Source organism: Cavia porcellus, unplaced genomic scaffold, assembly GCF_034190915.1.
Source record: "Cavia porcellus strain 051 isolate PalLab524CR breed Dunkin Hartley unplaced genomic scaffold, mCavPor4.1 scaffold_11, whole genome shotgun sequence".
NCBI lineage: Eukaryota > Metazoa > Chordata > Mammalia > Rodentia > Caviidae > Cavia > Cavia porcellus.
The window spans coordinates 27168205-27195623 of NW_026947494.1; the positions used below are offsets into that span (position 1 = coordinate 27168205).

The 27419-nt window shown below is 39.3% G+C and overlaps 1 protein-coding gene and 1 long non-coding RNA gene across 2 annotated transcripts; one reads left to right on the top strand and one right to left on the bottom strand.

Moving 5' to 3' along the window:
• Window positions 1-1448: 1448 nt before the first annotated feature.
• Window positions 1449-10868, bottom strand: LOC111756966 (uncharacterized). Its single transcript, XR_002791356.2, has 5 exons — window positions 10727-10868; window positions 10546-10640; window positions 7841-8008; window positions 7606-7696; window positions 1449-5170 (listed from the first exon to the last, which is right to left on the bottom strand). It is a non-coding gene; the product is annotated as an uncharacterized LOC111756966 (long non-coding RNA).
• A 36-nt stretch (window positions 10869-10904) lies between these two features.
• On the top strand, window positions 10905-27107 carry Sub1 (SUB1 regulator of transcription). The gene is made up of 5 exons (XM_003470230.5): window positions 10905-11021; window positions 13527-13599; window positions 16362-16484; window positions 24961-25069; window positions 26789-27107. The coding sequence occupies exons 2-5, from the start codon at window positions 13528-13530 to the stop codon at window positions 26866-26868; spliced, it is 384 nt and encodes a 127-aa protein (XP_003470278.1). The 5' UTR covers window positions 10905-11021; window position 13527; the 3' UTR covers window positions 26869-27107.
• Window positions 27108-27419: the final 312 nt, after the last annotated feature.

Sequence of the window (27419 nt, forward strand, 5' to 3'; positions counted from 1 at the left end):
GCCCTCTTTGTGTCTCTGTATCCAAATCTCCATTTTCTTTCTCTCACTAGGTTGAAAGCTCACCCTAATTTATCTGGACCCCACTTGAGTGTGATTACATCTGCCTTTGCAGATTTCCAAATGTGATTACATTCACAGAGACTGGGGCTAAGATTTAAACACATCTTTTTGGTGGGCATAATTTTTTTCCTTTTTCTTTTTTTTGGAGACAGAGTCACTATGTAGTTCAGGCTGGCTTTGAACTCACCATCTAGCCCAGGTGGACCTCAAACTTGCCTTGATTCTCCTGCTTTAGACTCCTAAGTTCTGGGATTATAGGTGGGTGCCACTACACCTGACTGGTGGACATAATTCAATTCATGAATTTTGCTTTATTAACTCCCCTTGCCAAGCTGATTACACTTTCTTTCTCTGTATGCTGGGATAAAATATCTCTCTCCATGAATGGATGGGAACTTTCAATGAGATTACCTGTGTAATATGTCCAGCATACAGTATGTATGCTACAGATGATTTCACTTCCCACTGAGACTGTGTTGCTCCTAGGGCCCATTTCAGTGACTTACATATAGCAGGCATTCAACATGTTTGTCATTTGATTTTTCAGATCAGAAATATTAATGGCCATAGACTTGGCCCCAGAGGGTCAGAAGAAAACTCGAATCAGCATTCTGTAAGTGTTTTTTCACAAAGCAAGACTCTACTAGTCCATTCTGAAGAAACATGGTTGAGTCACACTGACTGGTTCAATCTCTCTCTCCAAACCACAGTGATTACCATCCTTTCTGCACGTAGGGTTCTGCATGATTTAGCAGAAACTTTTGGATAGTATGCTCACAGGAAGAAGTTTCTACTCTGTAAGTAGAGTTTACGAGTGACACGGGCACTACTGAAAAGCTCCTAATTCAGCTTTATAAAGGAGTCTTTAGTCAGAATAGTGAAGAATTAATAAATGTTGCATAAATCACCTAAAGAAATGTCAATCTGCATATATTATTTAAAATGGCCAAATTTCATTAGAAAACTATCATAGAGAAGAATTGTACATAGAAAAAATATTTGATTATAAAAAAGGATCTAGCCAGGGGTAGTAGCGCATACCTGTAACTCTAGCACTTGGGAGGCTGAGGCAGGAGGATTGCTGTGAGTTCAAGGTCAGGGTGGGTTACATAGTGAGTTCAAGCCCAGCCTGAAAAGAGAAAAGGATCTAGATTTTTTGGGGGGGGGGTTCCAGGGATCGAATTTACAACCTCTAGTTTGCCAAGCGGGCACTTACGTCACTGAGCCAAACTCCCAGCCAAAGGGTCTAGATTTTTTAGAACAAATAAATCAGTCATTGAGAATTCTTTTAGCAGATTCTAAGATGATAGGGCATCTCTAGAAATTTCGTTAAAGGTAAATTTTGAGCAAATATTAAAAAGAAGCAAGAACACTAGAGTAGACAGAGGAGAAGTGTGGAGAATTTATTTAACAATTATGAAAAAAATTGGTAAGAAATTATTTCTCAAATTATTCTTTTAAACATGGTGAAGAAAATTATTAATTCATGTTTTTCATAAAACTAATCCAGACAGAAATGATGTTGCTGATTTCTTGGCCATGCTGTATCCCTCTGGTAGCTCCACGCTCTCCTTGTTTGGTGGTGTATATCACAGTCTAACTGAGATGTTCTTCTGCACAAGTTTCTCAGTGCAGCATTGTTACGTTCGGGATATAAAGTCTATTATAATCTTGGCACAACGATTCAAGACCGTGATTATTTATTCAATTTATTTTTTCTTTCTTTTGGTGGTAGGGATTGAACCCAAGGACTTGACACTAAGCTACATCCTCAGCTTTTTTTTTTTTTTTGAAAAACTGAAACAGGCTGGGAATGGTAGCACACACCTATAATCCCAGCAGGAGGCTAAGGCAGGAGGACTGCTGTGAGTTCGAGGCCAGCCTGGGCTACAAAGTGAGTTCAAGGGCACCCTGAATTCCATAGTGAAATCCTGTCTCAAGAAGACACAAAAGGAGAAGGAGAAGGAGAAGGAGAAGGAAGATATTTCATTCTTGATGCCTAGTCTTTGAAAATTTGGCAGAAGTCACTGAGGGACCAGGATGTTCATGTAAGGTGTTACTGGACAGCAGACCTTTTTAAGAACAGAGGCACACTTTTGTTGGTCTGTGAATCCCAGATAAATTTTTGAAACTGAAAGTGATAAGCAGACTGCTTTCAAACAAGAAATGTGCTTATTAAAGATAAAAGAGTGTGAAAACACAGTTTAGAATGCAATCAGATGGTGCCGTAAACCTGATGCTGGGCTGTCAGCTTCTCTGATGGGCTGTTGTGGAGGCTCCTGTGTACCTGTCTTGCACCCCAGTGTTCTGGAGGTTTTGCTGAACTGAATTCTACTTGGATTGAATGGCGGCATTACTCAACCCTGTGGTCTCTGGCCAACTAGCTCTGTAGGTGGGGCTTTGTTGCAGCAGAGGCCACAGCAGTGCTGGAACATCTGGTAAATCACTACTTCCCATCATAGGCTGATATAGCTCGTAGCAGGCAGCTTGCTTGGTGGGTGACTCTCAACCAGCCAGCCTAGTGGGAGAGTGGTCTCCTTGGGGGGGATTTTTATATGTAATTAATTGATTATCACAGGCATACCAATATAGTATATATATTAAATATTGAGCATTCCAGAAAAGTTTATTCAAGTAGTAGAACACATCAGTGGGCTAGCTTCCACAGCAGCCTCCTTGGAGGGTATGTCCTTGGGCAAACACTGAGCCCATATTTGTACTTGATTTTTAACAAATTGCTACTAGGGCCAATTAAGGATATATAGAAGGTTATTATTGTATTTTTTATTTTTATTTTTTTGTATCAGTGAGTGAACTCACAACCTCGCACTTGCCAGGCAGGCCCAAATGCTGCTGAGCTAAATCCTCAGCCCAGTGCTCGCTTCGGCAGCACATATACTAAATCCTCAGCCCAAGGATATTATTTTATCTTAATTACTTGTAATACTGATCATAGATCTTTGAATTTGATTTCTCACTTTTTGTAAGTAGAAATGGACCTCAAAAGCCAAAGATTTTTTGTCATTAGGGACATATAAAAGATAATCTCAAAGCCATGCACGGTGGCTCATGCCTATAATCCTGGCACTTGGGAGGCTGAGGCAGGAGGATCATTGATAGTTCGAGACCAGCCTGGGCTATGAAGTAAGCTGAAGGCTAGCCTGAACTGCAGAATGAGACCCTGTCTCAAAAAGAATCCCCCCCAAAAAAGATAATCCCAGCACTTGGGAGGTTGAGGTAGGAGGATGATTTTGAATTCCAGGCCATCCTAGAATATATAGGAAGATGAGACTCTGCCTCAAACAAACAAATGCCAAAACAACAACAACCACAAAACAAGACAGAAGAGTCTTGAAAGTTAACTTTGATCAATGTCAGAATCATTGTGATAATAATATAGTCTCCAACATGACTTACAGGAGAAAACACTTTCATTCATAAGTTAAGGCAGTAACTAGAAATGAATTCCATTGTTTTATTTTATTTATTATTGTTATTTTGTCTTTTTGAGACAAGCTTTCACTGTGCAGTATAGGCTGGCCTTGAACTCACAGCAATCCTCCTGCCTCAGCCCATTGCTTTATAGTACATTACTAGCTGGGAATAGCTAATAAGAAGAGTTATGCTATTCATGTGCTAAAAATGGCACATACATATACTTGCCATTATGAAGTGAATTCTTCTATAATAGGTGACATGGCATTTCAAATGAAAACTGGATTTAAGAATAGTTGCAGTGCCAAGTTCAGAAAAGTTACCTTAGAGGAAAAATGCTCAGCAGTTTTTTTTTTGTTTGTTTGTTTTTTTTTTTTTTTTTTGGAGACAGGGTCTTGCTATGCAGTTCAGGCTGGCTTTGAGCTCACTTTGGAGCCCAGACTGGTCTTGAACTCACAACAATAATCCTGCCTTAGCCTCCTGAGTGCTGGGATTGCCACTATGCCCGGAAGCAGTTTGTATTTTGAAAGCTTCATTAAATATTTTCCTGTTGCTCATTGCATATGGCCTTACATATAATTCATGTTTATTTATAATTATTTGAGAGTAGTAAGCTTTTATTTATTTTATTTTTGTGTGTGGGTTGTTTAAAATTTAATTAAATTAATTAATTAATTTATTTTTGGTTTTTTTGAGGCAGGGTTTCACTATATGTGTCAAGCTGGTCTTGAACTCATTTTGTAGCTCAGGCTGGCCTCAAACTTGCAGGAATCCTCCTGCCTCAGCCTTCTGAGTGCTGGGATTACAGGTGTGTGCCACTACACCTGGCTGGGTTTTTTTGTGTTTTTTTTTTTTTTTGTCTTTTTGAGGTAGGGTTTCACTATGCAGTTCAGGCTGGCTTTTAGAATTACAAATAAAACTTTTTTATGTTGCACTATGAAATTAATTTCTGAGGGTAGATAAAATACAAGAGCCTGAAATGTTTTGTTTGGTGGAAGAGATTTTTGGTGGGCAGGTCACCATCCTGCCTTTTGGGGAATAACAGCGTTCTCCTCTCCCACACCCCCTTTTCAAATTGTTCATCTTGGTCTCCCAATGACCAGTCCTGCCTCAGCTACTGGCTTAGCAGTTTTGTTTTCTTGGTTTGTGATTGCTTTTGTTACACCCTATGGAACCAGACCTATATCCACAAAATGAACTTTAGTTCTTTACCTTATGTTTTGGTACCAGGAATCAAACTGGGCCTCATGCTCACCAGGCAGTCTCTGTGCCACTGAGTTACATCCCTGGCCCTGAACATATATTTCTTTTTAGATCCTTCCTTCCCTGTCTCTGGGCATCACCCTTCAGGGCTCTTAGTAGGGCAAGACAGAGAGAAAGGAAATTATGTTTTCCATCTTCTTCACAGCCTGTGAAGCAAGGGTCCCCCTCTGCTTTAAATTAGTCTCACTTCACCACTGCTTCACTGCACGACACTCTGCAGTGGTAGGTGCTTCCTGCCTCACCTCGTGGGTGCCAGTCATAGCTCTGGTGACGCTAACAGAAATACCACAAACGGCTCAAATAGTAAATATGTCTCACACATCTGCAGGCTGGAAGAGCAGGGTATCTGTAGATCTGGCAAGGATGGTGAAGCAACTTCCTGGCTTGCAGATGGACATCTTCTTGTAATGCTCTATGATGAAGAGCAGAGAGGAAGAAAGCTCTTTTTATTCTTTTTTCTGAGATACTGAGGACTAAACACAGGGTCTCTGTACTGAGCTACATACCTAGTCGTTTCTACTATTTATTTATAGAAAATCTCTCTCTTAGTCACTAAATGGTCTAGGTTGAAGTCAACCTTGTAATCCTTCTGCCTGAGCCGTACAGAGTGCTGGGATTACAGATGTGGCTACTATATCCAGCTACAGTCTCTTCCTTTTTATTTACCCCAAGTTCCAGCGTGGAACTTGATTCTTTGGGAGATGCTGACTTGTTCTCTCCCTGGCATGCCCATGGCTGATGCCATTTGGTGGGAAGGATGGCTCTTCGCTTTTTGGGTTGGTACCCCAACCCAGAAGCCAGCATGGCTGATTCTTGGGAGACGCTGACTTATTTCCTCTACAGTCTCTTTTTATAAGGACACTGATCCCATTTGTGAAGATGCCATCTTCCTAACCTAACCACCTCCCAAAAGGTCCGCTTTCTAATACCACTCCATTGGAGGGGAGGATTTCATTTTATGAGTTTTAGTGGAGACACAAATAGTCCAAGTCCCTCCCCTCTCCTCCACACACTGTACCACTCAGTCCCCAGCTCTTCACAATCATTGCATTGTTTTCCATTGTGCATGAATGGCTCTGATGGCCCCATCTTAGATGTTCCCAATTCCTATAGATATTCAAAGGCTTTTATAGCCATATGTCACGATTGATGCCACCATTCTAAGTGCTGCAGGACATCATGCATTCTTGTTAAGTTCTCCCATAAGTTTCTGGAAGTAGTTGTGTTCTCTTAGTCATCCTATGCTGTGATCCACTTTCTTGTTTTAGGATGGAAGTTAAGCCAGACTCTTCTCCCTTTTTTGCTTCCTCCTCTGTTCCCGGTAAGACTCCCGTGCTCCCAACACAGGCTCTCAAGAAATATGACTTGATTTCTCTATGCTTGGGCTCAGCAATTTCCATTGCATCTAGTGACAGAAGCTTAATTTTAGCCAATTTCAAATCAAACCCATGATTTCTCCCATCTCTTCTCTCTCCCCTTCTGAATTTTGGATAGTGTTTGGGTGGGATTCACACTTGCAAGAGAACTAAGCAAGATGGTGGGATCTAGTCTGTTTTCCCCATAGCTTAAGAATTCATCATGCTTAGTTCTTGTCCTTCCTACCTCTCCATGCTAACTGTTGAGATGCTCTTATTCTCTACACGCTCTCCAAGATCAGATCTTGTCCCAGTGGCAAGGCCTCCCCAGATGCACTGGCTGTCAGTGACACATTTGTGTCACTCTTGGGCAAACAGGAAGCCATTCTCCTGAGATCTGTGGTACCCTGATGTTCTAGGACTCAGTGAGGCCACCTTGGTCCATGCGTTAGGTTTGTGTGACGCACAGCACAGATGTCACTACCCACAGCCTGCAGAGTGCAGACCACTTTTGAAAGCAAAGCACTAGTTTGCTTTGCTCTTGGATCTCTGAGAAAGTTAAGGATATGCCACTTCTGAAGATGATTAACCTAACTGGTATGTTGATGACTTTAAACTGAAATCATTTGAGGAACTATAAATTCAGAAGGGCTACTTGGCCTGTCTTTCCCCACATGTAGCAAGCATAAAGATTATTTCACATGTCAAGATCTGCAGGTACCCTTGATCATCAAAGACTAGTAATTGGGGCTACAATGAACCAGAATAAATAAACTTTTGGAAGCTACTCTATTCTTCCATTTGCTTTTATATCTATCTACCTCATATCTCCTAACAATATCCCTGTTATTTCCTATTGACACATGCCTGTAATCCCAGCACTTTGGAGGCTGAGGCAGGAGGATTGCTGCAAGTTTGAGGCCAGCCTGGGCTTCATAGTGAGGCCCTGTCTCAAACAAGAAGAAGAAGATGAAGAAGAAGAAGAACAACAACAACAACAACAACAACAACTTTTAACTTTCGGTTTCAGGTATTTTGTCTCAGCAATGCAAAAGTAGCCAAGACAGCTACCTTATCCCAGATATCCATTTGTCCTGTTTTTCCTTCACAAGTTTATTGTGCTTTGTCTAAAATGTAGGAAAGTATCACACTTTGGTCATTTCTACTTCATCTGTGAAGATTCCCATGTACACGTAAATTGAATAAAACTAATGTTTTTCTCACAGGTCTTGTGTTAACTGGGTTTGTAGATTCAGTCAAAGAACCCCCATAAGAACTAATGGGCTGGGAGGTTCTCTCCTCTACACCCTCTCATTCTCTGAGGATTAAAGGTTTCTTCCTTTGTAGGGGCTGTTCTGGCAGAGGGAGCAGAGCTCCTTCTCGGAGACTAGGTATGTTAGGGTGTTGCAGCTTTGTCAAGATATCTGAAAATGTCAATTTCAAGGAGGAGACAATTATCCAGTTTACAGTTTTACAAGGTCCAGGTCATTACCAGTTGATTCCCTGTTCCTGCGATGAGGCTGAGCATCATGATGGAAAGGACGCAGCGGAGGAGAGTTGCAGACATCATAGCAGTAGGAGAGCTGTGAGAGAGGGAAACAACGTTAACTGCGGCTTCTTCATCCTGTTCCACCAAGGACTCCACCCCACTGGATGGTGTCACCCACTTTCAATTTGCCATTCCACATGCCAATCAATCGTTCCTGGAAATACCCTTACAGACACACCTGGAACTGTGCTTTGTGGATCTCCTGCATAGCCCTTCATTTCGTCAAGATTCCATAACTAAAAGTAGCCGGTCACACCCTGAGGCTTCCTCTTTCTCTTTCCGTCCATAGGCTGGGTGTGGCTCAGTGGTGCAGCACTTGCAAGTCTCCTGGGTTCAACTCCTGGTACTACAATAGCAACAACAAAAATGGTTAAGCTCTTCCTTTCCATAGTCTCAAGAATATCTACAATGGATAGGATGATGGCAGAAAGAACTTGTTTAGATTAAGCACAAATCACCTTAATGTCAGTTTATGCCTGGAAACCTAATAGTCTAAAAGTCCCCAGGCACATTGAACCTGACATTTTCTCTGTTATTGTCTTATTTGTGGAAGGCATGTGGCTGACAAAATGAGAGGAAGGGGGAGGGGAAGGGTCGGAAACAGGAAGCACCAGGAACGAGAACGGAGAACCGCACTGGGTAACAGTTCAGAATCATAAACTGCTAGTTGGATAACTTCTAGGAAACGTGTGTATTAGAAGGCAGTGCTCGACATAGCAAGGGAACCAATAACCTTGCTGGCCCCACCAGCCCTCAGGGCTTCCTCCCTGATTGTCTCCTCAAGTTCTGGTCCTTTCACTCATCCAAGTTTCCTCACTCATTTTTTCACTCCCAAAACTACCTTTCTGACAACCTATGGATTCTCCAAATTTTGTACATTTAGTTATTTTGTTTTTGTTTTTTGAGACAGGCTCTTCCTGTATTTCCCAGGCTGGCCTTGAACTCTCTGTAAATACTTATGCCTCAGCCTGTGTGCTAGCTACATTTCTAGCATGCTCCGTGGTTTTAGCAGCATATTCCACTTCTTCAAGACCAAGATCTGGAGTAAGGAGTGGTGATCTTTTCACATCCAGGGACACCTTCTAGGAATTTTCTATGAAAGAATCTGTGCTCCACCTTATATACCTCATACAAAGGTATATGAATCATCCTACAGCTTTTTATTTGAAAATAACGGCTGCCCTATTTTGTTTAACATTTTGAAAACTTTTCTCTTTCATCTAAATTTAAGACATTTTTTTGTCATTTTGAGATACATGTACTTTTATTTAATGGCCATCACTTAGAATCAAGGATTTGCTGATAGTTTCACAGCATGTCACACCCAAGAAAATTAAGTCAGCTAAATTTGCATGCAAAGCATCACAGGTCTCTCTGCTTCTAAAAATGCATACAGTACCTCAACAGCTCTTCTTTACCTCTAGAGGTCCTGAGAACTGAAACTCAAATCTACAGCGGGCATACTGCCCAGTTCTCTCAGACACAAACCCTGAATGAAAGCTTTTGTTGCAAGGGAAGGCCTGGGTTCTGTCTCCAGCACTGGGGAGACGGAGGTGAGAGGGAGAGGGGGCAGAGATGTCATGTTAATTTAAGCACAGTTGGTTTAACTTGTGTGCTCTGTATGATTTTTTTTTATATAAGTGTGGATGTGTGTGAGGTCATAAAACAGGGAACAAGCAGTGTCTGTGTTTATTTTCATGCCTTCCTTTATTTTATTAGATTAAAAATTTCACAAACCTATTCAGCCACACCCAGAATTACACTAACCCAATTAGGGGAGTAATTCAGATAACTACACACCGTTCATTCATATTCACACATCTTAGATCCAGTCGCCTCTGAAAGGCACCACCTGTGAGCACTTGAGACTCTGGGGACCTCCTCAGAGCATGATTAGGCTGGGCTACTGGTTGAAGGTTACCTATGGGAACATTGCATAGATGAGGCCATAAAGAGTAAGTAGTCTCTGTAGGACAGAGATTATATGGCTTACACAATTTTTTTTTTTTTGGGTACAGGGAATCAAACTCGGACTTGCGCTTGCCAGACAGGCACTGTGCCACTGAGCAATATCCCCAGCCTTACACAATGGTTTGAACTCCTAAAAACCTGACAAACTCTAAACAAAGAGCCCTTATGGATATCCTACTCAATAAGCCCTGCTGGGTAGCAGAAACCTTACTTCCTTGTCTGTGGTTTCATTCTTTGTCACCTGGGACAGGACCCCAGGGTTGTGATAACAGAACCATATCCATGCCTGCCAGGGCCCAGGCATCCTCTAGTAATGCAATATGTGAGCCTTGTCCAATCAGATGTCCTGAGCAATGGGCACCCCACCATGGCTCCAGGGCCTGGTGTGTCCAAGGAAACTGTGGTCATCTTCCCTTACTGTTCATGTAAGCACTTTCCTAACTGCTTTTGTGTGTGTAAACTCTACCAGTGGTAGCAAATCTAAGGCAGGTGTGGTGTGCTGCAGCCAGCTGTTTGTTATCACAGAAAGCTCTAAGAAGTCTTCCCACACAGGCCTAGCTATCAAGCTACAAGGTTGAAGCAGAGGTTACTGAGTGCATTCTGTTTACAAGTTAATTTCATTATTTTATCTCTCTCCCTTTTCTTTCATTTTTTTGTGGTACTGGGGGGGGGTGGAACCCAAGGTCTTTGCACTGAGCTACACCCTGGTCTATTTTATTTTATTTTATTTTATTTTTGAGACTTGGTCTCACTAAATTTAAAAGTTGCCCAGGATGGCCTTGAACTTGTGATCCTCCAGTATCAGTCAGCATACACTGGAGGATCACTATATATATATTTTTTTTTCTTTTTTTTTTTTCGTCTTCTTGAGACACGGTTTCAATATACAGTTCAGAGTAGACTTGAACTCACTTTGTAGTCCAGGCTGCCCTCGAACTCGCAGCGATCCTCAGGGCTCAGCCTCTCCAGCGCTGGGATTACAGGCATGCACCACCATGCCTAGCCTCCTAAAAATTCAAGGATTATAGGTGTGTACAGAGCAAAATATTAAGGGTGGGAAAGCAAGAGGGTCCTTTCTGAGAAAATGGCCCACCAGGTTGATCTTTTTCAGCTTGGCTCTTTATCCTGATAGACAAGCATTTACTGAACAAGCGCAAAGCCTTTTCATTAGGAATCTCATTTCCTCTCAGGTCAGGGATAATTAATTGCATCCATTCGGGACAGGACGCGGTCCCTTTAAAGCCTTGGAAAGGGTCTGGCCTGGAGACCACGCCCCATCACGTGTTCATGGTTCCAGCGGGGCGGGGCCGGCGTCTCTAAACTGCCGTCACTTCCGGTTCTCTGTCAGTAGCGAGCGAGCAGGAGGCTGTGGACCGCAGCAGAGGAGCGTGAGTGCGCGGCCCCCGCCCCCACCCCGGGGAACCCTACTCCTCCGACCCTCACCCTCCCGGCGGGGTGGGTAGCCGCTCGCAGACCTGCGGGCCCCATGTGCCGCGGGCGACGGCGGCTCCTGCTGGCCTCCCCTTTCCCTCCGCAGCGTCTGTGCTCCCCCTGGGTTCCCGACCTCGCACCCGGCGCGCCGTGGGCTCCGCAGTAGACACCGTTTCTCGAAGCCGTCGTGACGGCGGGGCGCGGCCGGGCAGGGGTGCCCCCGGGACAATGCGGCGGCTGCGTCGGGCCAGGCGGGGGCGCGCGCGGGCTCAGCTCGGCCCCCACCTGGGCCCCTAGGGTGGGCGTTGCTGGGCGTGGGGGAGCGGAGCCGGGGGAGGGGGCGGCGAGGGAAGATGGCTGGGTGGCGGGCTTGGGAAGGCTTGGAGAGGAGAAAATGGCGCTCGGTGCTAGTCCCTCCTCTTCCCACGCGCTTCCCTCCGCACTCCGTCGCTCCCACGCCCCCTGCGACCCACCTGGGTCTGCTCGCCGAGCCGGCGCCAGCCCAGGGCTTCGGCGGTCTCGGGCCCCTCACCCTGAGGGCTGCACTGCATCGCGCGTCCTACCTTCCCGGTTTTCCCCAGCGATCTCGCTAATCTTTCCCGACGTAGTCATTAAGGCTGAAAATCCGTTTTCTTCTTCAGTTGCATTTTGAATGTATTCTTCAATGTAGCGCTTTCAGTTATCGTTATAAGTAAATCGCCTTCCTCCGCCTTTGAGACAGTAAATCCTCCTTCAGTAGGAAATACATTCTGTCAAAAGTGCAAAGATGTTGGCTTTAGTTACCAATATTCAGGTTTTTGTCTTTGTTTTCCTCGAAAAGACTTTATTTACTAGTTCTTTAGAATGATTTTAGATCTCCAAGCAGCTTTTATTAATGGAGGGTGGTTAATGCCTGGCTGTTTCCAAGTGAAAAACAGGTTATGTTTCGTTACCTTTTTAAGAAAGGTTTTTGGGTAGTTGCATTAGAAATTTGAATTAAGTCAGTATTAGAGGTTATCTTGTAAAATGGAGCTGTAACTGGAAAAATACATGAAATGTAATTAGGATCATTACTGGCTCCCATGAATTTACTCTAAAAGAAAAAACAGCATGGTTATGTTGGCCATGGTTTGAGCTTTTTTAAATTTAATGGCCACAATTGGGATGACCCACTTCTTGTATATTGACCTCATTCAGTGACTTTTCTCTCTCTCTTTTTTTTTGGTACCGCGGATCGAACTCTTCAAAGTATTTTCCTTTTATTCAACATTTATGGTGTGGTGGTTAAGCTCTTTCAGGCATGCAAAAAGTTAGCAGGATTTAGACTTGAGTTAGAGAGCAAAGGTATTTTAATTACAATTTTAGCATCTAGCATTAGAAGTAGCTTGTAAAGAGATACCCACATGCTTTGGAATTAAAATTTGGGAGTTTAGATTTTGAGATAGTCTGTGCTCAGTTCTGTGCCTGGGCCATAAGTAAACATTGACTTGTGAGTAAAGTACTAGGTCACAGACATGAGAGCTTTTGGTTTTTCTATAAAGAAATCAAATTTTAATTACACCCCAGAGTAGAAAATCAGTGTAAAATATTGCAAATTATGTGTAATTTTGTGAACTGAATTAGGACCTATTTTAATAGTGTGGCTAAAGACAGTATATATATATATACACGTACATACAGATAAAAGATAAGATGGTAATGGCAAAATTAGATACCACAGTTGCCTAGTAAAACTGTCCTTTTATGTGAATGTTGGAGTCTGTTTTCATGAATAATTTTATGTTAGGTCTAATTTCATTAGAGGTGTGAAGCAGTACTCAGGTACAATAATGTTTTCTCTAGGTTTTATTTTGTATCCGGGATTGAACTCAGGACCTCAGGCTTGCCAGGCAGTGGCTTATGCCCCAGCATGTTCTGGGGTTTTTTTGGTTTTTTTTTTTTTTTAGTCTTTTTGAGACAGGGCCTGTCTATGCAGTTTAGGCTGCTCTTTAACTCACTATGTAGGTAGGCTAGGCTGGCATCGAACCTCCCAAAGTGTTGGTATTACAGGCATGTGCCACCACGCTTGATGTCATCTGGTTTTGATAGTAGTTAATGTCAAGTTGCCTTAACTGTAGATTTCTCTTCGCCCTAAATGAAGTGTTAACAGACTCATTTGGATGAGCTGGACGCGGTGGCACATGCCTGTAATACCAGCACTTAGTAGGCTGAGGCAGGAGGATCACTGAGTTTGAGACCAGCCTGAAAACATGAGACCCTGTTTAAAAAAAAAAAAAAAAATGGAAATGAGGAATGTGTGTATGGCATTTAGTTCCTTTAAATGGATTTAAAAAATTTCATGTAGCATGTTACTTGTATTCAGTGTAACAACTCTTAAATACTATAAAATGTACTATAAAATGTCAATTTTTTGATTGGCAAATGTTAAGTTAAAGGTGGTAGAACAACTTCCAAATTATGTATATAATGTATTTTTCTTTCAGAATGCCTAAATCAAAGGAACTTGTTTCTTCAAGCTCTTCGGGCAGTGATTCTGACAGTGAAGTTGACAAAAAGGTGATTTACTGTGCATTATCATTTTTTTATGTTTAATTCAGCAGTATGGCCCATATTCAGTTGAGAAGGGTATAGAAGGTATATTAGAATATTAAAATGAGAATGGATACATCCACACTGCTAGGCCCTAAGTCAAACGTAAGCCTTCTGTTGAGGACCTTTAGGAACTTGAAAGTTGCAGAGCTACTTCCTTGGGCTCTAGGGGAATAGAATTGTAATTAGACCAGAGACACTATTTGTTGTTGTTTGGAGCTCTGCACCCTCTGTAGATACCTGCATGATCTGTAGATAGTTTGTAGTTGTTGGGCTGAGTTACCTGAACTTTTGAAGACAAATGTTAATTTTGGCAGCCGCCTTACTGATGTTTATTTTGTCCACAAGTACTACTGAATTTTAGACTTGATGCCTTTTAAGTTAGAATATTACTTGGTTTGACTTCTTCCTTTTAATCAACATCTAGCAAAATTACGATGAAATGAGCCATTTTGACACAGCATTAACTTTTCAGCATTAACAGCTCAGAACTCTGCGTTCCACTTCTCTGACCATCTCCATGGATCATAACTGAGCATTTTAGCCCCTCAGTCTTGCTCCCTCATAGATGTTTATATACGTGAATAAACATTTATATCCTAGAAATGGGATAAATTGATTTTATTCTTCTTAGTGTGAGTCCTTTATAAAATTAGTAACTAGCTTTAGCAGAAAACTGTGGTTTCAAAAGCAGCAGGCCACTCAGCTATTTTTCTTCCCAAAGCAGTGCTAGCTAAGAGAATAGGGACTCCTTATGGGAGAGGCTTGTTGAAGTTGGGACACTTAACCTGTAACTACAGGATAACATCATCACCTGGGAAGTTTGAACTAAGATATCAAAGAGCATACATAGCTGTAGTTGAAGAAATCTCTTTAATCTTTACTTATATCAGTGTAGCGTTTGAATATTTTTAGATAACATATTGAACCTTTATGTACTAGTTCAGGAAAATACTTAGATGATGATGATGATTATTATTATTATTTGGAGATAGAATCTCACTATGTAGTTCAGGGTAGCCTAGAATTTATGACAATTCTCTTGCCTCAGTTTCTGAAGTGCTGGGATTACAGGTGTGGGCCATCATGCCTGGTTGAGAATAATTAAATGATTTAAAGAATAGTTGTATCTCTTTAAAGAGCCAATTTTTTGCTCCTTGCCTTTGTATGATTGTGCAAGCACTTACATTAAATACATCCATGTTTTTTCACTTTTACATATATGTATATACTATTTTACCTGATTTTATCTAATTTACTATATTAAAATAATTTGGTAGCATTAAGGTACTAGTTGCTACTTTTCCAGGAGGAATATGACTGCCCTCTACTGTTTGTGTTGGGAATATTACTTTTTTGTGCTGTTAACTCATTTTTAAAACTAGGCTATATAAAAAAATGTTTACAGTAATGGTGTTTTTAAAACCTTGTTCTCATTTTGAATGCTCGTCTAATTAATGCATTGCTGTCTTTAGTGATTTTTTTTTTTGTGATGAAGTTCTTGAATTTATGACTTCTGTTCAATGCCTGCTAGAAAAGACCTCTCTTTCACTTTGCCTAGCTATACAGTTTAAATGCCATTTGGAATAGGCAAGACAGAAAAACTTCTCTCTTTCCCTTTATATATATTTGGGGTGGGGGACAGTACCAGGAATAGGGCTTGAACTATCAGAATAAGATGATTATATTGGTCCCTCTCCAATTTTTTTTTGTTAGTTAGAAAAATAAGTACTTGACTAGCTTCATTTAGTAGGCTTATGGTTCCCAAAGTATATTCAAAAGTATTAGGTTTTTTTTTTTTTTTTTTTTTCCTTCTAAAGAAATCTTATATAGCATCCCCAGGCACAGAATGACTCTCCCTCTGGCTAATCCTGCTGTATTTTGGGATGCCTAAAGTATCTTTCAGGATCCTGAGAAAACAGTTTGAAAGAATGATTAGAGTCATAGTTCTGTTGTTAAATAGAAATTTTGCTATAGCGCATGATTACATTTTTAAAAATTACAGTGAAATACATATTACCATCGATCCTTCTTAAATACTTTTATTCCATTGTTCTAGGTGACATGTCTTTTAAGGTGTTTCTTTTTTTCAAATTTGGACATTCATCATATTGCAATGGCAAACAGAAAGGACACCCAGGAGGAGAAACATGTATTTAAAGTCAGATGGGCACTGATTAGGAATCAATTGCTCCTCAGTGTGTCAGGCTCTTAAGGCTCAGGGAGGGAGATTTTTATTGAGTCTGCAAGGGGAAGTATAAAGGCAGAGTACTTAGACTGGCTTTGATTGGGTCTTACAGTGTGCATCATAGGGACCATCAGGGACCTCGATTCTAAGAGACAGGAGCAACCAGAACTGCAGCAGCAATTTATTAACTGGGCAACTAAGAAACTAAAGTGTAGGGGCCATTTTCTGTTACAAGATCTTTTGAACACTTACAGTTGATTTTTTTTTTTTTATTTTAGTTTTTTGAGGAAGGGTCTCACTATGTAGTTCAGGCTGGCCTTAAATTTACTATGTAGCCCAGGCTAGCCTTAAAGTGATCCTTCTGCCCCAACCTCCACAATGTTAGGATTACAGGTGTGCACAACCAACCATACTTGGCTTGATTCCCCCCCCCCTTCCCCTTAATGTGTTTTGGCTCTGTAATCCTTTAAAAATAGTGGAATATTTTCAGTTTGAGATTTATTTATGTACGTTTTAACCATATTCTTGCATTCTTTTGAAGTTAAAGAGGAAAAAGCAAGTTGCTCCAGAAAAACCTGTAAAGAAGCAAAAGACTGGTGAAACTTCGAGGGCTCTGTCGTCATCTAAGCAGAGCAGCAGCAGCAGGGATGATAACATGTTCCAGGTGAGGAGCTTATTTTCTCAGAGTCAGGAGTCTGATGAATGTTAAAAGTACCTCGGTCTGATGTTGCATAGCAGTTTTTTATGTGTGTTATAATCCTCTTCACGAAGGACAGTAATATAGGAATAAGAAGGAATTTATACAATGTCTAGAGCATATGTAGTTTTACATTTGAACAATACAAAAAAATGCAAAACTAAAGTCAGAGGGTTTTTTTTTTTTTTTTTTTTTTTTTTTTTGGTATCAGGGATCAAACTTAGGACCTCACACTTACCAGGCAGATGCTTGTGTTCCTGAGCTATATCCCTGGGCCAAAGTTAGAGAAATTAAACTGATGGGAAACTGCACATTAGGAAGCATTTTGAAGCTGGGCGTGGTGGCACACTCCTGTAATTCCAGCACTTGGGAGGCTGAGGCAGGAGAATTGTTTACAAATTCAAGACCAGCCTGGGCTCCAAAGTGAGCCCAAGGCCAGCCTGAACTGCATAGTGAGACCCTATCTCAAAAAGAAAAAAACAAAAAGCTTCAGCGAAGGAAGCAACTTTGAGAAGGTACCAGTAAGCATTAGACTGTGGAGGATGGGTAAGATATTACTGCAGAAGTAGCAATATGATGTGGCCAATTTTGGATTGATAAGAAGGGGAGTGTATTGAATAAAGTGAGGAAAATATACTGGAAGGGTTTGAGTTCAGCAAAATTGGCTGCAGAGGATTAGTATAGCTTCTTCGGTTGCTTAATTTTTGGTAGGCTTGATACTGGTGTCACTGCACAGAAGAAATTTAAGAAAACTGTGTTTGCTAGTCCCAGCACTTGGGAGACTGAAATAGGATAATTGTAAGTTTGGGACCAGCCTAGGCTAAAAGGCCAGTCTGGGCCAGTCTGAACTACACAGTGAGTCCCCGTCTCAAAAAAACAAAGATGTGAAGGAAGATGAATTGGGGATAAATGGATACTGGTAAGATTGCTGAGTTGTAATTACAAGCTTTTGTATGTGATAAGGGTTAGATGATTTATTTTTCCTTCTCTAAAGGAGAACTAATGATTCTTGCAAAGATACTAATTAGGAATTAACCTATCAATGGGGATGTGAAGTTGATTGTAAATATGACAAAGTAGGATCCCCTGTAACCCCTGGAAGTGTTGGCCAGGAATTGTTCATGTGGAATCATGAGCATCCTTAACGTAAGCCATCGTAAACCGAGAGGCTATAGAGGATGGAAGATGATACAGATCAAAGATGAGAGATACTGAAAATTACTAAAAAGATTCATTAATAGGAGTAAGCAAAGGACTGCTGTTTCAAAGGGGTACTACTGGTTGGAGATGAAAAGTTGGAGAGAATGAGAATACAAATTTTTGAGTAGAAAGTGAGGCTAGCAAATGTGCATTTTTTTGACTTGCTAATGGCTTTCAAAGATGAAATACCAGGATTAAGGTGGAATGGAAATAAAAGTTGGATACTGTTCACTTTTGCTTTGTGATACTTCTGGATAAGGAAATTGACAAAGTACAAATGAATAGTTACAGTTCAAATTCTCTGACTTATGCATTGCACAATTCAGGATTGAGGGGCAGGGTGTATTAATATTATAGAGATATAATGGATATAACACAGATATATCTATATTGAAGGACAACTTTTTGTTGTTGTTTCAGATGGTCTCACTATTATAGTTTAGGCTGTCTTTAAGTTAACTTTATAGTCCAGTCTGGCCTCCAACTTGGAGTTTCCTTCTGTGTTGGCCACCAAGTGCTGGGTTTATAGGCATGGGCCACCACATCTAGCTCCATTAAAAAAATATTTGCTGGAAGGAAGGAAGGAAGGATTCTTAAAGGATTCTGACTGCTTTGAGTGAGTAATACTTTTTTTTTTTTTGTCTTTTTAAGATGATTTCGCTATGCAGTTCAGACTGGCGTTGAACTCACTTTGTAGCCCAGGCTGGTTTCAAACTTAAGAGTAATCTTTCTGCTGCAGCCTTCCGAGTGCTGAGATTACATACATGCAATGCCCACCATGCCTGGCAAGTGGATAATAAATTGAACACTTACTGTGTTCAATTTTTGTTCAGGCAGGCTGTGCTAGGGTCTCAGTTGGAGCTGATACAGTCTAGCTCCATGGGATTTATGGGGACAAAAATTATACATACAAATATAAAGTTATAGGAAGAGCTGGGAAACAAAGAGGCAGATGGGCATGAGATAGTAGATGTTCTGGGACTTTCATTTCAAGGAATTGGTGTTAAACTTTCAGACATGAAGGAGGAGCCAGTCATGCAAAGTAGTAGGTAAAGGGAAGCATTAGAGGAAGGAATTGTGTTAATGCCTCGCAGTGAGAAAGAGCTTAGATTGTATGGGAGTTACAAATTGGAGGCTTTGTGGCTGGAACCTGGAAAATCTTAAGTACGGATGTAGGAAATCTACTTGGTGAAGGGCAGATCCTACATAGCCTTTTGGAGTTTTGAGTTTTGTAAATGTAGTGGGTTCCTGTTTTAGAGAAAGAATGACATGTAAAATCTGTAGGAGAGCCGTGTCATAGATTTCCTATTATGTAGTAGAATGAACTGCTAGGCAGGCATTATGCCACTGAGCTAAATCCCCGGCAGTAGAATGAACTGCTTTAGTGTATTTTAATTTTGTATTTGTGTTTGCTGTGCAACTATTTTGGGTTTTTCTCATTGGTTTTGTTCACCATATGTCTACTTTGGTAATGAGTGGCCTTTTAAATAGATTTCATCTAATTTTAAGAGACAAGGATTCAAATTCTAGAGATTCTATTGAGTTAGAGTAGTTTTGGGAAAACTAGGTCTATTTTTAGGGAGATGGATTTTTCATAGCACAAAGCCACCTCATGCTATCAAAGCAAACAGAAGTGTTAGTTGTTTTTTCCCCATCCTCATACTGAAGATTAAACCCAGGGCACTTATAGTGAGCTACGTCCCTAACTTTTACCATTTTTAAACACAGGATTTTGCTGAGTTGTCCAGGTTAAATTTGAGCTTCAGTTCTTAAAATCTATATTTGGGAAGATTGCTAAGCATTCTAAGGCCATTATGTGCTTCATAAGAGATCTGTATCTAAGAGGAGCCATGGACATTATTTTTAAAGCAGCTTTCACAGACTTTCTAGTGTACACAATCTTAAGAGTTACGATATTTCATTGCTTTTTCTTAAAAATGGAAATTTTGGCCACAAGAAAGTATTTCAGTAGTTATAATACATAATATGCATATATTTGGTACTAGGAATTGAACTTAGGACCTTGTACTTGCTTGGTAGGCACTGTGTGGCTGAGCTATGTCCCTTGCCCACAGACAGTTACAATAAATTTTAATCATTTTAAGAGCACTTAATTATAGTACATTGATTTAATATTAAATGAGGCCTTCATTTTTATTAGTGATGACTTAACTATTAAGATGTTTTTGGAAGAAAAAACAATGCTCTTACTATATTTCATAATATTTTTTAAAAGATAGGGTTAGGATGATTGTGGAATCTGCCAAGAGTCCAGAGCACAAGGTGCTAAAGATAATTAGTTTTGCAAGGTCTGAGCCTATCCAAACCTACTGTGCTTAGAGGGATGCTTCCAACAGCAGGAGTTGTACCATCTCGGCTGCTTCTCAAGTGTGCCAGCTCCAAGTGTTTGGAGCCTCAATGTGCCCTATTGGCCAGTCCAATAGCTGGAGACACCAGTGAGCTCTCCTTAGGGGGTGGTGCTACTATTCTGATGATTAACTGTGGTACAATGCAATCATACCTCCCTAAAGGTATCTCTCTGTCCATTCTAGGTTGAAAATCTGAATTTCTTTTTTTTTTTTCTTTTGGTGCTGGAGATTAAACCCATGACATTGTACTTGCCAGGCAGGCACTTGTGCACTGAGCTAAACCTGTAGCCCCTTTCCACTCTAGATTGCAAACAGATGTAAAGGGAGTCCAGATATCCCTGTAAAACCATTTTAAAATGAGATCTCATAGTTCTAGCACTCTGGGAGGCTGATGCAGGAGGATCACAAGTTTGAGCCTAGTCTGGACAATTTAGTGACTCGGAGATCCTGTCTCTAAGCAAAAAATAAAAATAAAATGAGGGGACCATGGAGGCAGAGGCAGAAGGATCACTGTGAGTTTGAGTCCAACCTGGGAAAGAGTGAGTTTAAGGCCAGCCTGAACTACATATACTCACAAGTTCATTGTAAATGTCCTTAATCTCCCACCCCCCCCCAAAAAAAGAAAAAAAAAAAAAAAAACTGGAGTCACACGGTAAGCCTCAGTCTTATATATATATGAAGGTTAGAGAAAAGAATAGCTCTCGGATCAACCAAGAACACTCCTCCAGCTCCTAGCAGAGGCTGGGCTTGGTGGTGCATACCTGTAATTCCAGCACTTGGGAGGCTGAGGCAGGAGGATCACTTGAGTTTTCAGACAGCCTGGGCTGTGAGTTCTGGGCTAAACTGAACTGCATAGTGAAATTTTTTATCTCAAAAAAAAACAAAAAAACAAAAAGGTATTTTCTACATATCAAATGCTTTAAAGACAGTTCCTACAGAGTGGGATGTTTTTGTTCACTGGTGTATCATCAAACACTAGAATTTTTTCAGATCTAAGATATCACAAATGCCTTCCCAAAACCAAATAGATCTAAAGTCCAACTGAAAGTAGGATGTTGTAGTTGTAACATAGGGTTTTTCCTCCTAGTATTGGGGATTGAATTCAGGGTCTCATATATATTGGAAAATGTATATGCTACCCCTGAGCCTTTTTATTTTTTTAAACAAGGTTTCACATGAACTCACCTTGTTGCTCAGGCTGGCCTCAAATTTGTGGCAGTCCTCTTTCCTCAGTCTACAGAATTCTGGGTAGAACCATTATCAAACTGTTTATCAATGGAGTGTGATTTCACATGTCTTTAATTTTCTATATGTGAGTTTTTTTGAAAACAAGAGTTTTAAATTATTTTGAAAGCTGTTTTCACTGTGAAAAGAAAAATGATCTTCCTGAGATGACATTTATAATGACCATGTGATAATAAAGACAGCCTGAAGAACTATATTGTAATTACTTAGTGTACCTCTTAAAGTTAAGAGTATTTGGTGCAGACAACCTTCTATCCTTTCCTTCAGAGTTAAGCAAAAAGGTCAGTTGTACTGCATTAGGTGACTTGATAATTTCTGGATAAAATGTTACTTTTTGAAAATGTTTGTTACTCAAATTTTTAATTTTGTTTTTAATTTTTTGTTTTTTAATCCAAGTGAAGGTATTTGAAGAGTGAAATTATGTGCTTTTTTTTAATTTTAATTTTTCGGTTTTGAAAGAGGATTCTTAGCCTTTACCACATTCTCAGGGAATCTTGAGATCAAGGAGTCAAAAATATTTTTTAGAAAAAATTATGCTTGTGTAGATGTATGTGCTATATTTTTCCTGCTAGTCTAGATATATGTGTGTGAAAATACATATTCTGACATCTGTTGTTTTTTCCTTATTGAAATATGGGAGTATAGTGATCTTTGTTCTACTTTGAATTATATCTCCCTACTACTGTCTCATCACTTTGTTTTTTTAATGTGTTGTAAGAATTGAATTTTAATCACTCAAGGGAAGAGATTGTTGGCCAGATCATCTTGTAAAACTGTTTTATTGAGCTAAAATGTTAATGGGTATGTAGTAATAGCTCATTGTGGTTTTACTTTGCATTACCTAAATGTCTTAATTCATTGTACATCTTTGATGTATTTTTGGCTGTTTTCTTATCTGTTGTGAAGAGTTTGTTCACCCCTTTCTGTCCTTTTTAAAATTCTTTGAAGCTGGGTAATTTTGATGTGTTGTAAAACTATATACTGTGTAAAAATCCTTTTTTTGAAATAAGTATGTTGAAAAAAAATTTTTAAGGAGAATTTTAGTCTTTTTAAAGTAAGCTAGTTTAGCTGGGCACCATGGTGCATTCTTGTAATCCCAGTACTTAGAAGGCTGAGGCAAGAGGATTGTGTTGCAAGTTCAAGGCCATCCTGGGCTGCAAAGTTGAGTTCAAGGCCAGTCTAAACTGCATAGCAAAACCCTGTCTCAAAAAGACCAAAAAAAAAAAAAAAAAAAGTTTCGATTCACATCAATTCATTGTTTTTTCTGGTTGCCTAATGCAGGGTCCTCTCCTTTGAGTGAATCTGCCACTTCTCGTTTCACGCCAAAGTGTAGCAGAAGTAATTTTATAGGTGTTTCCCCCATACCCCTTTTGATTGTTTATCCTGTGCAGTACATATTTTGTCTACCTCGTGGTTTTAGTTCTTGTGTTGAAGTCTATGATCGATGGAGGATTATTTCTCTTTAAGTTGTGAAATAAGGATTGAGATCCTCTCTCCATATAGATACCCATGTTAGACAGTTTCCTTTCCTTTGAGTTACTTTGGGTCTTTGTAAAGAATATGTTAAATATGTGCCTACTTGTAGTTTGCATTCTAATCCGTTGATCTATTATGTCTGTTTGTATTCCCATGCTCCCCCTTCCTCCCCTTTTAACTGTACTTAGTCTTGGAAAAGAGTTAGCAAATGCTTCATTGAGAAAGCCTTTTTCATCCATCCTAAAATCTGTGGTTTATGTTAAGTAGCAAAATGAAAGTTTTGAAAAATAATTTTTGTTTTCTACTGGGGATCAAACTCACGACTGCACACTTGCAAGGCAGACGCTTAGGCTGCTGAGCTAAATCCCCAGCCCCTGAAAAAATTTTTTTTGTGAATAGTTTTTAAGTTCTTAATTTGACTATGACTGAAGTATAGAAGATGTTATTTGAAATCAGTGTCAGAAGGGAAATTTTATGTTGCTACTGACTAGAACTCAAGATGGCTACATTCAGAGTGGTTGCTAAGGCAAAGTAGCTAGTTGAATCTGGATTCCTATTGAGTGTAGTTTGTACTGCAAGGTTTTGCTTATTAGTGATTTTTAAAATTGTTGTAAGAAAAACATACTGTGAAGGTTTTCAGAACCTTTCCATCTTAGAAAACGGTAAGCCTATACTGATTTAAAAACAAAAGAAAAACAAAAATTTCTCCCATTTCCCTAAGTCCTGTATATTTAGCATTTTACTTTTTACCTCTGTGAATTTGACTGCTGAGACATAGGTATTTCTTTTTCTTTTTTTTTTGGTACTGGGATCGAACTCAGGACCACGCACTTGCAAGGCAGGCAGGTGCTTATGCTGCTGAGCTAAATCCCCAGCCCCCGACATAGGTATTTCATGTAGGTTGGAATCAAGTAGTATTACCATTGTCTGATGACTGGTTTATTCACTTAGCACAGTGTGTTCAAGATCTGTCTCTGTTGTAGAATGGGACAGAATTTCCTTTTCTGATTAATACTCGATTATATTTGGATACCATACTTTGTTAATCCATTCATCTCTGGATGAACTTTTGGGTTTCTTCCTCATGGCTAATGTGAATAACATGGCTGTGGACATTGGTGTACAAATGCATGGTGTGATTGATTGACCAATATAGTGAATGTTCATGTTTTATAGAAATTTATTACAGGTAAAAAATCCACATTGCCATTAATTCCCCCCATTACTTCCCCTTGAGAGTGTCTTTAGTTGTACTGTTGTGGTTACCTCAGTGTTCTGAATTAATTCAGAATGTTTGTCTTTCATGGTCGTTTGACTTTGTGGATAAGCCAGAAGTCTCATAGTGCCAGATTTGGTGAATAAAGATGGATGAGGACATATTCTATTTTTTATGAACCTGCCTTTCCACTGACAGCACACTTGGCAGCTGCGTTTACCGTATTTTTTCATACCTCATAACAAAAGAGGACATTTAGAACTGCTTCAGAAAATGGCAAGAATGATGTGTCTTTGAAGTGGAAAGAGTGTTTTCAGGGGGACTAAAGGCAGTGTGTCTTTCACTGTAATAATTGTAACCATACATATATTAGGAGAACATGCTGTCAGTTCTTCTGGATATATGTTCAGCCATGCACTTCATAACATTTAAATTAGTGATGGACCACATATAGAATTGTGATTCCATAAGACACATTGCCTAGTGATAATGTAGCTGTCTTAGTTTATCTAAGTGCATTCTGATATTCACACAGTGACAGAGTTGTCTAATGATATATTTCTTCAAACATACTGGTCATTAAGTGACGTGTGGCTGTGTACTTTAAAGTGAAACTGCAAATTATATTACAATTTTATTTTTAATTTTTTAGAAATCTCTATGGTGGTTTTCCATAGGAACTGTACTGTTTTACTAATGATGCTTTTAAAATTTAAAAATCATTGGAAATGGGAGGTATGCTTTATTTCATTCTTTTGAGAATTTTTTCAACAGTGATATTCATTGGTTACAGTTTTGATATTAAGAAAAGTCATTTTCATCATTAAAAGTATAATTCCTTTGCAGCAAGTTTTTAATGTAAATATGGGCACTACTACCAAAACAGATATCACTGTTGAAAGGAATACCTCTTTTTATGTTTCTGGTTTTTCTGCAGATTGGAAAAATGAGATATGTCAGTGTTCGGGATTTTAAAGGGAAAGTTCTAATTGATATTAGAGAATATTGGATGGATCCAGAAGGTGAAATGAAACCAGGAAGAAAAGGTAAGGCTTCATTTCTTCAGTTTGGTTCTAAAGTTAAGGTTAAATTAAAACATTGCTAAGTAGTCTACCTTACTTAAAGTTGAAGTAAATGTTGGAAGGACAAAGATTCATATAACCGTTGTTGGTAGATGATTCTGTATAATTTCAGGCACATACTTAATGTTTTCCCAGTGAAGTGTCCTAAATTCACCTGTTAGGAATAAAACAAAACACAGAAAAATAACATTTTTAATACCTCTTTTAATTGGTTGCTAATTTATTTGCATATAATTTTAATATTACAACATTTGTCAAGTCAGGAATGGAAAAGTAGTTTATGGTGCCTCCCTTTTATTCAGTCCTAAGAGGTCTTTAGAACAGTATCCTTTGTTCAGTCTCTGCTCTGCTTCCATTTGTACTTCAGGTCCCAAGCCTGTTAGTGTGTAGGAGCGTATTTTAGTTACTAAATAGCTAGAGAATGTTTATTTGTTGAACCAATCTAAATTTATATTTTTAGATAGTTGCTCTAAGTTGATTTTGCTAATAAAAAGAAATGCTTCATTTAGTACTCCTTTGCCTGCCCCTGTCAGTTTTAAAAGTCCTACCTGTTTGCTTCAAGCAGTTTCAGGGTTTATTAAAGACATCTTCGGTATATTTTTGTACCTTTCATGTTTTCTTGTTGAAGTCACTTCTGGATTATTTGAGTTTTTTGAGAGTGACTAGTGACAGATTTTGTTTCCGAAAACATTTCTTGAAATAGTTTGATTAGCTTTAAAATGCTTCCTAAGTATTGTCTCCTTTTCAATTTCTAGGTATTCTTTTCAATTTCATGACCTTTTAGCAGTTTTTTGAGAAATGTTAGTTCAGTTATTTACTTATACTTTAGGAGATATGCTAAATTTTTTGTTCATTTGATCTTATTTAATAAAAGTATTTTACTGTTGAGAAAACTGAGGCTCTGAAGAAAATGTAACCTTTTTTTTTTTTTTTTTTAAACTTTTTTTTTTGTTTGTTTGGTGCTGCTGGAAATCAAACCCAGGGCCTTGTGTACGCAACGCAAAAGCTGTACCACTGAGTCACATCCCCAGCTCAATGTAATCTTTTTTTTAAGGCTACACAGTTAATGATGGTGAAGGCTGGTATTTGAACCAGCAGCATGGCTCCAGAATGTATGTTCGTACATACATACAATATTGATTCATTCTAGAAGTTCATTGTGAATCATGTCTCAGAGATTTTTTTTACAAAGTGAAATAAAGATGCTTTTGAAAGAGTTCAGCACAGTCATTAACCTAAATTCCTGTGGTGATTTGGGGCAAATGTTAGAACCAACTGGGATATAGTGAGGGTCACATGCCAAAAAAAAAAAATCTGGGTTGCCTATTTAGCCTGCAACTTGCAGGTGTATCTTCAAATCATCATTGGCTCTCATTGCAATATGGGAGTCACTGTGGGAAATTAGATTTAGTACTAGCTTGATCTGTTCGGGAAATCATAAATCTGTAATTAACAGTAGTGAGATTTGACTCTTCACTGTGCCATTGAAAAAATTTTAGAGCTGATGATGTGGCAAAGTAGATGCTCTGCATGCTTGAGGCCCCAAGTTTGATCCCCAGCACTGAAGAAAACCCCACAAAGAACAAAATGGCAATTTTTGTGAAGTATTTGTTGGAATTATGAATATCTTCAAGAGGTCTTGAATAGATTTTTTTATCTTTAAATTTTTAAATTTCGTTTTAGGTATTTCTTTAAATCCAGAGCAGTGGAGCCAGCTGAAGGAGCAGATTTCTGACATTGATGATGCAGTAAGAAAACTGTAGAATCTGAGCCATAAAGACCTGTACTGTTCTAGTTGTTTTACTGTCTTTTTACATTGGCTTTTGTTTTCTAAACGTTGTTTTCCAAGCTGTTGTATATTTGGATTGCAAAACAATTTGTAAGATGAATCCTTTTTTTTAATGTGCATTGTTAAAAATGTTCTGAGTGAAGCTGTCAACTTTATAAAGGAGGATTGCTTTGTGTCCACCGCCTAGTGTAAAATAAAATCAAGTAATACCAATCATTTTTAACTGTTGTGACCTTCTTTGATCAAAAACTAAGTACTGTTTAAGGCCCAAAGTTAACAATTTTATAGGCTTACTAATTTTAACTCAGCTTTTAAAGAGGATTTGTTGTTGCATTGAGGTTTTGATTTGTGAAATCTATCCTTGAGCTCTTCCCTTTCATCCAACTATGTAAATTTGACTTTCCACCTCAACATTTGACTTCCTTGTGTTTCTTTACTTCGTTTTCGTTTTGTAACAATATCTTCATGTTCACTTTTCATTTCATCTTAATATTCTTTTCCTTAAATATATTCTAATTTTGAAAG